General features: G+C 39.5%; 2 protein-coding genes across 4 annotated transcripts; both read right to left on the bottom strand.

Annotated features, from left to right (window-relative positions):
* Positions 1 to 1,825: 1,825 nt before the first annotated feature.
* Positions 1,826 to 4,318, bottom strand: LOC311272480 (cathepsin S-like). 2 transcript variants are annotated; one of them, XM_084378922.1, is made up of 7 exons: positions 4,107 to 4,318; positions 3,759 to 3,881; positions 3,467 to 3,616; positions 2,565 to 2,789; positions 2,309 to 2,474; positions 2,092 to 2,228; positions 1,826 to 2,000 (listed from the first exon to the last, which is right to left on the bottom strand). In XM_084378922.1, the coding sequence occupies exons 1-7, from the start codon at positions 4,224 to 4,226 to the stop codon at positions 1,977 to 1,979; spliced, it is 945 nt and encodes a 314-aa protein (XP_084235048.1). In that variant the 5' UTR covers positions 4,227 to 4,318; the 3' UTR covers positions 1,826 to 1,976. The 2 variants fall into 2 exon arrangements, with proteins under 2 accessions (XP_084235048.1, XP_084235047.1); XM_084378921.1 differs by having other exon boundaries at positions 2,092 to 2,194; positions 4,107 to 4,316.
* A 625-nt stretch (positions 4,319 to 4,943) lies between these two features.
* LOC311272658 (cathepsin S-like) lies at positions 4,944 to 10,999 on the bottom strand. 2 transcript variants are annotated; one of them, XM_084379229.1, is made up of 8 exons: positions 10,871 to 10,999; positions 10,119 to 10,259; positions 9,916 to 10,038; positions 7,079 to 7,231; positions 6,768 to 6,992; positions 6,101 to 6,266; positions 5,882 to 5,987; positions 4,944 to 5,771 (listed from the first exon to the last, which is right to left on the bottom strand). In XM_084379229.1, exons 2-8 carry the CDS (start codon positions 10,236 to 10,238, stop codon positions 5,672 to 5,674), a joined length of 993 nt encoding a protein of 330 aa, XP_084235355.1. In that variant the 5' UTR covers positions 10,239 to 10,259; positions 10,871 to 10,999; the 3' UTR covers positions 4,944 to 5,671. The 2 variants fall into 2 exon arrangements, with proteins under 2 accessions (XP_084235355.1, XP_084235354.1); XM_084379228.1 differs by having other exon boundaries at positions 10,119 to 10,239; positions 10,871 to 10,998.
* Between the last annotated feature and the right edge of the window lie 1,892 nt (positions 11,000 to 12,891).

Raw genomic sequence — 12,891 nt, 5'->3', positions numbered from 1 at the left:
GAAGTCCATTTATGTTTGATTCACAGTTTGTCTTCAAACTTAAAATATTAATGTCAGCAGGAGGTTGTGCTTTACAGAAGCCCTGACAGATCACAGATCAAACATTATTTTCTCAGTTTTCCTGTGATAAATTATGTTTGTTTTCTCGAGATTATGAGTTATTTATGTCATCACTGAATATTTTAGTGATTTCACCTCAATCGTTTATTTTTCCACTGGATTGTGTTGAAATTTGTCCTCTACATCCGAGACCCTAAAGAAACTTGGCAACGTTCATTGAATAGTCACTGAATGGTTACAGTAATCAAATGAAAAAACAGGAAGTAAATAACTTCTAGATGTGATAGAACTACATTAAAAATACACAACCAAATTTTGGCTGCAAGAAAGTGATATGAATTTTTGAAAATGACAGATTGTTCTGGTAAAAGGGGAAAAAAAGCCACTTCCTGTTCTCCGATTACCGCAACCATTCAGCAACAACCATTAAAATGTTTTGTCTTAAAGTAAAATCCCATGCTCACGTCCATTTAAAAAATGTTTCCTTCTGTTCATACACTGGCTGCTAAAAAGACCTTCCCATGCAAGCGATGGGAGACAAAATCCTAAGTCGTCCTCCTGTGCAAAAATACATTCAAAAGGATCCGGCTTCAACCATCCGAGACATATTAAGTGGATATCTGACAGTTTTGATGAGGACATTCCCTTATCTGTTACCATCTCGACAGCTCAGTAAAGAAACACCATCGAGGAAAAACTGAATTTTGCAGTAAAAAGAACAGACTTTGGGAGATTTGAGTCAAACTGACTGCTGAAGCACCATATTGACTTTATATAAACATTAAGATGATAAAAACAGAATTGCAGTTCCCTCAGAGCCAGTGGGTCTGAAGGCTACTTTCTGAAACCAGCTTGTGTGGCTTTATTTTTTAATGGGCTTCAAACCTGTCACTCATAAGTGAGAAGAACCCTCCTAAAATATTAAGAATGACTAGTGATGCAAGTCTGCAGAGGAGACGTACTCTTTCCTTTGAGCAGATCTACATTCTTACAGAAAACAAACTGGCTGGCCTGCTTAAGTGATTATTCAGATCTAGTCACAGGCTAAATGACCTGAATATTTGGCTTTTAACATGTACAAGTGAAGTCACAAGTTGTTCATCACAAGGTTCCGATAACCAATTATTCTTGATTTACTAGCTGAAGTCATCCGTTTGGCAGGAAGGCTTTGGTGCATAATTTCCCCCATTTTGTAATATAATGGCATTTTCTCATTTTTCCACAAGATCATCAATGGCAGACAAAAAATGCTCATGACAATTCATGATATATGGCTTCCAGACTTTGTAGAACTAAACTTCTTTTTTAAAATGTAGATTTTTGACTTAACACATTGTGAGCTCTGTAATCTTGGCCAGAGAAGACGGGTGGTTTGAAAGAAGAGTAAAAGAATCCATCCATGTCAAACTGGAACAACCGTCTTTGAACAGAGGAGGTGGCCTACGACATTACTTATCACCCACCTACAATGCAGTACCGAGTTCCCTCTCCAGACAGCTTAACCACTCACACCTGGGCTCACCTAGCCTTAGCAACCCACATGAAGGCCGGTTGGGTCAATGACCCACAAGTGGTCCTAACCACTCTGTAGGGACACTCCCAGTTTAAAAACTGCGACTCCCCTCCAGTTAGCTAGAGCTGAAGAAGCCTCTTGGATGAGAGGTGAAACGTCTTCAAGAAACTGAAACAAGTCCAGTTGCCTACGATACAGCACTTAGAAATACCATGACCTGGATGACTGAGAACCTTCAACAACAAGTTTAAGTAGCATTAAACATTTATTTAAAATATCCCAAAAACTGTTGAGAAATTTACATCAAAACTTTGGCCAACTACTAAATCACATGACGGGGAAAGATGCGTAGAGAGCGATGCCACACTGGTTGCGCTTGTTTCGAGCCATCTTGATGTAGCCTTCATCTCCGTACCCGACACCCCAACTAGATCATAAACACAGCAGTAAGAAAAATGAAGGAAACAGACATTGAAAATACAATTCATAAGATTAAAACTTGACATTGAATATTTCACCTGTTTTTGACGAGCCAGTAGTCGCGTTTCTTCTCCGTGCCGTAGCCCACAGCCAGCACTCCATGGTTCACATAATGGCTGCACTTTTTGTCCCTGTAAACACCTGTGGGGCCAAGAAATGGGTGTAGAAGGCAAAACTGAGCTCAAGGTTACTTCCTGAAAGCCAACCAAGATTAGACGTGTAATTTTAAAGAGGTTTGATGCCACCACTACTCACCGTGACGATAGAAGAAAAACTTGGGCCTGGAGGCATCAATTGCTACAGAGATGGGGCCAACGTTGGCTAAAGCTTCCTTTAATGCATATTCATCCCCCTCTGGTAAAAGGGTGTAGCTTGAGCAGCTAGCAGCCCGATTTTTGGGGTCATACTTGCAGGTACCACTCTGGAAAGAAAGCCATGTGAATGGGAGTTAATGATGTTTTGTCCAGAGTTAATAATCAAGCTTTGGACATGAAGTTTTAACACGCCTCACCTTGCCAACGTAAGGGTAGGCTGCATCAGAAGCTATGCCTTTGTTTTGAATGACGTATTCGAAGGCGCTTGTCATGAAGCCACCGTTGCACCCTCGGTTTCCGCATTTTAGCGAACAATCCACCAGGTTCTGGGGACTGAGGGACGTCAGGACGCCTGTGGACTTCTTGAGCTGCCCCTCCAGAGCTCCAACTGCACTGAAGGCCCAACAAGAGCCACAAGAACCCTGGAAGATAGAAAAGTTGCACCTTATTCCCACAGAGAGCCCCATTTGTTAAAGAGTAAGATCCTTTTTCCTCACCAGAAACATGTCTTGTTCAAGGAGAAGTCCCAGTCTGAAATCTTGGAGTTGTTGCCTCATCCAAATTGTCAGCATCCGTTAAATATTCAGTCATAACTTTGGAAATAAATTCTTGCTGGCAGTTCCACAAGGTAAACTCCAAACTTCTCTCTCCACATTACCATCATCATCTTCGTGCAACAGCCCACCTCTTGCAAGATTTTAGATCAAGACTTCTCCTAGAGCCTTCCCTTTCTAGTAACAAAACAGATCTTACTCTAACAAAAAGGTCTTAATTCTGTAATGCTGTCAGACAATCGGAACAACCTCAGCGTGTCGATGGCAAACAGATGTAACTTTGACGCTCAGAGTTGCCCCAAAGGATTACCTTGCAGCCATGTCACGGCAAGCTCATCTACTGGACTAAGCATGAATCATTTACACATGAAAAACATGTAAATAGGGTCCAGGTTTAAAAATACTGGGATTCCCCTTCGAGGGGAACTGCCTGTGTCAGTGAGTGTAACGGAAACCAAAAAGATGAGAAAGATAATTGAATGTATGCATGCGAGAGGGGTGGAAGGAATTATGTCCCATTTGGCCTCCCATAGTAAAGTTCTCACCTGCATTTTGACCTCAGTTACAAGGCCTTTATCCCTCCAGTCCACTGATGGCGGTAGAGAGACGTTGACCCTGACATAGTTGGAAGGATTGCTCTCTAGGTTAGGGGGCACAACTGTGCCCGTCAACATGTTTATGATCTCCTCAGTGGTCTGCAAACAAAGATATTACCAGTCAGTTCTCTCCGTTTTCCAACATCCACGTGTCAGTTTGTCTGAGTACGACATACGTTTGTAGTTTCTAGTCACTGGAGACCACCTGTAACACGCCAAGTACTGTTGCTAGCGTACTCACCAGGTCTCCCAGGTGGTTCATTGCCAGCTCATAGGTGTGTAAGCCCAGGGAGGCTTCCAGGTTATGGACGTTAATCATCTCCAAGTTTTCTTCCCATATCCGCCTGCGACCCAACTCCTCAATCTGCAGCACAGCATTAACCACATGCGAAACATGAGTTAATTTAATCATCATACATGAAGGGTACGAGGAGGTAAAGATTTTGAATTACAATTTCTAGGTATAATTAGGTGCATTTACAGGAAAATATATATTTCAAGTCTTAATTCATAACTAAATGTAGAAAAGCATCACACAAAACAAACTAAAACATGTTGTAATGAACTTTATTAAAGACCTTAGCTTTACCTGGCGAGGGTAGACTTTATTATGCATCTTCTTCCACAGCTCCCAGTGTCGGTCTAGTTCTGAGTTGATGACGGCCACTGCAAATCCACACAGGATGGTGAAAAGCAAGCTCCGAAACATTTCTGGATCTAGGAAAAAGAGAAGTTGTCACCAGACAGACGTCAGCAGAGACGAAGGTCTTTAAATTCTCCTACAGCAGACTAAAAGCTGGCTCATGCACTGATTGGGCAGCTGCAGCAGCCTAATTAAAACTCCACCAGCTGATATCCATCAACATTTAGAAGCGGTGGAGATAAAACCTGAATAAACTTAAATGCATGTTAAAAGATGATTGTACATTAGTGAAGGCAGCTGTGACCGACCCTCATGTTTGACCTTATAACAAGGCATTTCCAATAACTTTCAGACAATTTGACAAACTGATGGTAGAGGGTACTTCTACCTAGAAATGTTTGCGTTTACACTGTATGACCTACCTGAGTGGATCACTGAGGGAAAGTCCAGATTGAAGCTGAAGAGTCTTTTATCAGCATGTTCACTTCACAGCTGCTGATCATTAAACCTGAAAGAAGTGTTTTTATTCTGGACACTTGGGGGCAGCAGAAACAATCACACCACTGATGTATCATCACCTTTAAGATGAAGGGGCAGACTGATGGTCAGCCCAAGACCAAAAGGGATCCTATCTAGAAAAAGCTTATTACTCTTAACTTTTGTTATTTCATTAAATACCTCTACTACCAACAATAATAACAGGCAGATAAGACACATTTCTTATTCTCTTCTTTATCGCTAAGATCTTGATTATGTGTGTGCTCGTACAACCGACGACAACAATAATGATTACAATCTTTATTTATAGATCACTTTTCTAAACCCACTTTACAAAGTACTTCACACGAGGCAACGACTTCTGAACAAGCAGATCACAAAAACAATTTCTGATTGAGTTAAAAGCAACTAAAAACCACTTACAGTTTCGCCACCGCAAGGTCCATCAATAAATATCCAGTAAAATCAGGAAAAGCTCTCCAATAAAAGTATGATTAAAGAAAAGATTTAAAGGCGCTTTTTCTAAGAAAAGTTGATTTTTGAGTTTCATTCCCAGCTCATCAAAAGAGAGTTGGGAATGAGACTCGGAAATCAACTTTTCTTACAAATAGCACCTTTGAAAGAGGTCACTGATTCTGCTGACCTGATTCAAATATTAATATTTAAATCAAATATATAAAGGTTATATATAACCTACATGATTTATGAAATTACAACAACATTTTAAAAAGGTACAACAAAGCAAAAAGGAGATGAAAGGTTCCTGAAGTAAGTGAAACAGACATTTCTAAAAATCCAAACACCAGTGAGAAAGGCTACTAAAGCAGACGTCATTTTGTGAAATTAACTTTTTAAACACTTTTTTTGACAGAATGTTGGACTTTCAGGACTCTTTATCACCACGCTCACTGCACAAAGATGAAAACAACACACATCTAGTCTCTGATTGTAAATAAATAGTCTTAATGTTTAACCTAAATTGCACTAAGATGATTCAGGTGGCAGGTCCATTTTCACAGTGTAGGGTAGATTGCAAAGCTGGCAATCCCGCAGAGATTCTTCTTGTTTCTGGCAAGTCGAATGAAGCCTCCTTCTCCCCACCCAGTTCCCCAACTGGAATCGCAAAAACAGAGAGAGGTCACACATGGCGTCATACATTTCTTTTCACGAGTGGGGAAACAAATCCCAGGTGAAAACTTTGCAGCCAAAAGAGACAATATCACCTGTTTTTTACGAGCCAGAAGTCTTGTCCTCTGTCTGTGCCGTAGCCCACAACCAGGACAGCGTGATTTATGAACCTTGGGTTGCAGCTGGGTACGTTGTATAAACCTGAAAGATGCATAAGGTTAACGACATACTGAAGGGTTCACAGCTACAGTATCAACCCATCACACATCAGTTGACCTCTCTTTGCATTAAATCTTTACATTCAGACGCCTCACCTCCTCTGTACAGATGAAAAGACGGCAGCGCGGCGTTCACGGCCACAGAGACCGGTCCCACCGAGGCCACCACAGCCTGCAGAGTCTTCTCATCTCCTCGTGGGAGGATGTGGAAGTCAGAGCAGTAGCCGGCCTTTCCCTTGACAGAATACCGACATTTCCCATTCTACATATAGAAAAATGAGACAAATATGTTATGTATCACTATTAAATCACACTGATTAATTGTGTGCAGTATTTCTTTTTTCTTCTGAAAATGTGTTCAATGGAAGTTATGTATCTTGATTTGTTAAATAGTTGAATATATGTGAACTCACAATATTTTACAGTGTAGTTTGTACATTATTCATACAATTACACTCCATGCTGATGTACAGTGTAGATATTAATCTGCTAAACACAAGTCCAGATCTAAATTATAATGAAGGATGAAAGTGAGTAAGGAAGCAAAGAAAAAATGGAAGGAAGGAAGAAGGAAGCAAGTAAAGTGAGTACATGAGGGAATAAGGAAAGGAAATGGACAAACAAGAATAAAAGAATTGAGCAAAAGCAACAAGCATACAAGAAAGAAAGAAAGAAAGAAAGAAAGAAAGAAAGAAGGAAACAAGAAACAAAGAATAAATAATTACAAAAAAACAAGAAACAAACAAAGAAACATGAAGGACACCTTGTGTTCGTAGGGGTAGAAGCTCTCTGAGTCGACACCTCCGTTGCGGATGACATAGCCGAAGGCTTTAGAGATGTATCCTCCTCTGCAGCCGAGGTTACCGTCGCTGGTGCTGCAGTCCACCAGGTTCTGTGGGCTCAGCTGAACCATGACACCTGTTCGCTTCTTCATCTGACCCTCGAGAGCTCCCATAGAGCTGAAGGCCCAGCAGGACCCACATAACCCCTTTGAACAAAGAAAGAACATATATGTTTGGCACCTGGTTGTTGTCATCCTCAGTTAACAGTAGCTGATCTCGAGTCAGTATTTACCTGGTTCCGGACTTCACTGACGAGGCCCTCCTTCCTCCAGTCCACACTCTGAGGTATCGTTAAGCCATTCGCTTCCTTAAAAGTGTCATTTCTGAAGTTAGAAGGCTCCTCCAGCTTCAGGCCATTCAGCTTCTCGTTGACTTCCTCACTCGTCTTTAATACGAAAGATGTGGTAAATAAATGCACATTAAAGGGGCACTATGCAGTTTTGGAGAAGAAATTCAAACTCAGTTTGTATATTTACACTATTAATGAGTAAATAATACAAACTCGGATGTATTTATTTTTTCCATAACTGAATAAACAGGCTGTTCTCAGAGGAAAACAAGGTCCAGAACACTGTTTGAAGCTGGAAAGGTGGCAGGGTCCGCCACATATAAAATAAAACAGTATGAAACTGTGTTGTCCTTTAAGGTCAGTTTGTTTATTCACTTTATTCACTCATGAAAACAAAACGAGTTTGTTTATTTAGTTTGTTTAGGCATAAAAAAAAGAAAGAAAACAGTCAATGAAGATATTTCTCTTCTGATTCAAAATTCTACATAGTGCACCTTTAAGGAGTTTTCACAATATCAAAGCTTAGTGGCAACCTCTGTAACTTTAGACATATTTCATTTTGCAATGTGGTGTTTTCATCATTTCAGTGTGCAACAGTTAACGGTTAAGTTCCCCTTAAAGAGTTTTTGCACAGGCACAGCTCTGCTCTGAGACATTAACAAGCTCATACGACGCTGGTTCCTCCAGCACAGGCGGCCTTATTTAGAAAATCGTTCGGAAAAACTGACATCCTCAGTGACACCAGCAAGCAATCATGATTTCAACAATTCTGCATGTACATATACCTTTACGTAACTTTTTTCGGCTTACCAGACGTACTGCACTTCATTACAGTACTGATTGTACAGATTGGCCCAGCCATACTGGATTAATTTAATCAGATTGTATAAAGGAAGATTAGAGCTGCTCTATAGGTTGGGGTTTAAATGCAGATTAACAGTGTTGGTCAGTGGCATCCATCTTGGACCAGAAGAGGTCAGCGAGTGTGAACACACAGATTACAATGTCAAGCATATGTCTGCACATGTCCTGGCAGGGTGGGGGACCAGTGAGGTGACATAATGAGGGCTGGTGTTGATGCTGAAATGTTTGCCATGCAGTTTGAATCCACCAGAGGTCTCTCTTATACACGTCTGTACCATATACTGGCATCATGGTCAGTGTCTGAGCTCCGATGACTCCTCTTTTTTCTGTTATGCTTTGTTTATTGTCGGCACAAGTCTGCTTGAATTAGTTATGAGGCCTGGGATGTGTGCAGCACAGCTGTTTTATCGCCAGTGAGAGCAAAATCTCACAGTTATCCACTCTGTTGTGCAGGGACGACACATAAGGAGAACTGAAATGGCCATAAACGAGATAATCTTTGCATCGCTCACATCTATATGTGAACTAAAAAACTCTCACAACCCGTTATTTATTTGTTCACTGTGTTTTAGTTGTTACAGTTTGAGCTGCATGTTGAGCCTTCATGCACAAAGATGGTGACATATTAACATCAACACAGTAACATCAACTGTGACATTTGACTACGGAAATGATTAAAAAAAAGGAACATAAATAAATAAGTAAACCATTAAATGCACCAAAAATAATACAAAAAAATCATGATTTTTAAAAAATGTTATATAAATTGATATTTGTGTTTTAATTGATTATGTATTTATTAACCTTTGAATTAATTCCCCTATGTATTCCCATTAATTTACCATTTTCTTCATTTTTTTACGTATAAATTTGTATATTTATTTATGTATTATCTCGCAAAATGCAAATGGAAAAGAATACAGAATGTAGTATAGTAAGTAGAGAAGTAAAAGCATGAATATGTACATTTTTAAAAGAATAAAGGAATAAATAAAATCAAAAGTTAAATGCGAAAGTAAATGATTATGAGGACAATAAATAACTAGAGAAGCAAATTTAAACAAACAAACAAACAAACAAACATATCATATATCATATCGTATTTCTTTTAATCATTGTTGGTGCATTTAGTGGCACATCATTTATTTATTAAGCCATTTGTTTATTTACTTATTTATTTTCTATTTTGGCAGTTTCAGTCCTCCACAGCCACAGGTGACATAGTTTACACAGTTGATATTATGTTTAATTACTGAGTTGTGGGGAAGGGGTAGGATTAAATAAGTGTATACTCCTTTTCAGGCATGTCAATGCTTGTTAATGGAATATACTTTGTAACATGCTTTTCATTTTATTATGCTTATTTGTCAAACTAATTAAACTTTTTGTTTTGTTTTGTTTTGCTTTCACATGTCTGAAATACATTTGAATTCATTCATTCATTCAAGCGGTAAGAATAAAACCCCCAAACAAAACAAAAATCTAAAGTTTGATTGTGCGATCAAACACATGACAGAAGGCGCGGGTTTTCCCACAAACAGATGTGAGTGGCGGCAGGGGTAGAAAAACTACCAAAGAGGTTCTGACTGACGCAGCTGCTCTGGTTTGAGGTCAGTTCTTGTAAATGTGCTCCTGGTTTCAAACTGTTCACACCCACTGTAACCCAGAGCAACAGCAGAAGTGTCTTGTGAACTGTTTTTCTCCAGGAAACCTTCCAGTGTTATTATCAACCATCTGTAATATGATAATAGAATAATAGCTGAAGTATGTGATGACCATGTTCATGTTTTTGGTATTATGTGGAAGTACTGCTGTGGATTAATCTCTGCACGTCTAAATCTGTAGTTCTCTATTTCAGCGCAACTTTGTCCACGCATCAGATGCTAGAAAGTTTAGGCAACGTGTTTGATTCCTACCATGTCAGCCAGATGATTGAGCCCCATTGTGAAGCTGTGTTTTCCTGCTGAGGCCTCCTGGTTGTGTCTCAACACCAACTGCACATTCTTCTCCCACACTGCTCTCCTGAAGACGATCTCAGTCTGAAACACAAACCCCGAACACTGAACGATCTGTGCACTGTGTATGACGACAAAGAGAAGGGAGGTTTTCACAATCCTACCTGATTATCGTAAACCTTCCGATGTTTGATTTTCCACTCATCCCACATTTCATTTAAGGCGGATGAAGACTGGGCGAGGACCAGAAAGGCCCAAAGCAACAGGGCACACAAGATGTGCATCCTGTAATGGAAAAGCAGAACCTGTCACATTGCAAGAGCACACATGCAGTGCAATTAGTTGACTTCATTAAGTTGATGATTAATAATTTTTCCTTGTGTGGTTTTGGTGCTTTTTTTTGTCTTATAATGATGATACCTCAATATATTTAAGGTTTCAGGGCAACACTATAATAGCCGTCATTAACAAATGGCACATTTATTGTTAAATAAACTTCAGTTCATGGTTATTTCACTGTTAACAAAAGATGTAATGTTCTATAAATGGAAACGGTTTGTGAAACCAACATCTGCCCCCCTGAGCTAGTCTAAACTACAGCACAACATCCTGCGTTAAAGGTTAAACACAATTATGATGTCGGTACACAACCACAGAGAGCCGTATGAGTCCTGTACTACCTTGATGTGAAAGTTAAATAGCAATTTCAAATGGCGTTTCTGACTTTCTTAACATTTCTTCACCTCTCTTGAAGGAGAAGTTCAAACCTGTTTCACCGTAATCTCTGAGCTTCTTCATCTGCAAATCTGTTCTTCCTTCTCGCAGCCATCAGCTTTGAAACACATTTGATCTCGTCTCAGAATATCAGTCAGTATAAATGCATTAGTACACAATAGAAGAAAGAGTTTGCCTTTACCTTGATGTACGATAATCAACAGGGTTGTTTCGTCCCGCCGATAAAGCGTGCCCGTTTGTGACAGAGCAGAGAACCTTCACTCAAAAGAGGAAGTTCAGTTTCCTCAAACACACGCTGTTGTTTTTTTTTTTTACTCTGCTATTCAGTGCGTCTGCTCTCTGGTCTGTCATGTGGATCTCATTTACAACCAGCTGCAGTGGCTCAAAATACCCCTCCAGCCCCAGAGGTAGAAGTGACAAAGGTTACATGATAGAAATACGTGAGAAAGAAACTGCAAGTGGAAGGAAATACACGTGAAGAAGAAAACTGTGGTCGGAAAAGAAATTATTTGGTGATTTCCCTGAGATTTATGAGAGTAAAACTGTAGAAATGACACAACTTTAATCATTACTCCCTATTTTCGAGTTGAGTAAAGTTCCTTCAGTTGTGAAACGTGTTTGACATTGACACATGGGCTGCGCTTGCTATTTGGCAAAAACAAGAAAGCACATTTAGTGATGTGATAAATGATAATGAGATAATGATCCTGATTCCTAACAGTGTCAGACCGAGTTTGTGATGAGAGATTGAACTTTCTGAGGGAAAAAAAACAAACACTAAGGCTCGTCACATTCAGACGTACTTGATTTATAGATGGGGACTAAAAGTTTTTTTTTTCTTATGGATGGGAAGTTGAAGGTGGTTTCAGCTCTGGTTTCCTCTTGGCCAACGTGTTGTGATAATGTGTGGATCTTGGTGAAGTCTTGCTCAAAAGTTCCTTATTTTGGGTTGAAGTTTGTGTAAGTGTGCAGTTTTACGTGTAAAGGACAAGTTTTATCTCCAGTTTGCTTCTTTAGCGTAAATGTTCTCCCTCGAACAAGAAAAACACAAGACAGAATGCATTTTATTAACATAAGAAAATAATCTGTTTATTTATTCACTTACTTTTATTTTTGTTTTGTATGAACGTCGCTGCAGTCCTATTGCCAGCTCTTCTTGTTGATGAATAGACCATTGTTGGAAAATACAAAAGGGAAAGCTTTATAGTAAGATACTCAAAAGATCCATTTTTTAAAAGCCTGTTAAAAAAAAATGCTGATTGAGATCTTAATACAGACATTTATCGAGTTTGATTTATTATGTCACCGTTAAACTAAGCTTTTTTGTGGCTTTGTTGCGATTAATACATACTAAATCATGCATTTATTAGCAGTTAACTATAGACTTATCGATAGCAAATTGTGTTTTAACAGCTACAAGATCTACAGCGAGAACAACGCCTTATTAAGATTAATAATCACCTTTCACGTAGCCTACAAATGTACGTCATCCCTGCAGCTCTCTCTATAAAGCAACAGCTAGCAGCTGGTTAGCTTAGCTTAGCATAATACTGGAAACAGGGGGAAGCTGTTGTGTTTAAACAAAGGGGATCCAAAAGCAAGACACACAGGCAGGTAACTAAACAAAAAGCGAGTTTAAATAATGAAAGCTGAAATCCAAAATCCGTAGCATGCAAGGTACTGAAATACAAAGAACAAACACAAAAGCTAAACAAAGCACAACCAAAAGCAAAGTACAGATCAAAAGGCAAAGTACAAACCGGAAATAATGAAAGGAATCATGAACCGAAAGCCAGAAAGACATGATGGTAAGATGGGACAAGGAGCACAAGGACAGAACAGAACAGACAAACTGATAAAGGGGAAAACAAGCGCTTAAATACACAAGGGGCGATTAACTGATAGAACAGAGATGAGGAGCAAAAAGGCCGGGAAACCAGACAAAGGTAGGAAGTTAAAGTGTCACATGTTGACCCATGAGGGTATAACTAGCAGAAATCATGACAGAAGTGGCTTATCTGGCTCTGTCCAAATAGTAACAACAACTGCATACTGTATGTGTTGTCATTTCTCGGCCCTGAGTAGTGTCCTGTCATCACTTTGAAGTTGTCCCGGCAACCAGCAGAGCAAAGTTACTAGACTCAGCCAGGAAATAGTCCAGCACATACCCACTGGTAAAACCTCAACCTGTAGTTTTTATGC

The sequence above is a fragment of the Pagrus pagrus genome, assembly GCF_965226575.1.
Source record: "Pagrus pagrus genome assembly, chromosome: 17".
In the NCBI taxonomy this organism is placed as follows: domain Eukaryota; kingdom Metazoa; phylum Chordata; class Actinopteri; order Spariformes; family Sparidae; genus Pagrus; species Pagrus pagrus.
Note: the sequence above shows the minus strand (reverse complement) of the source record. Positions and strands in the feature narration are given on the sequence as shown.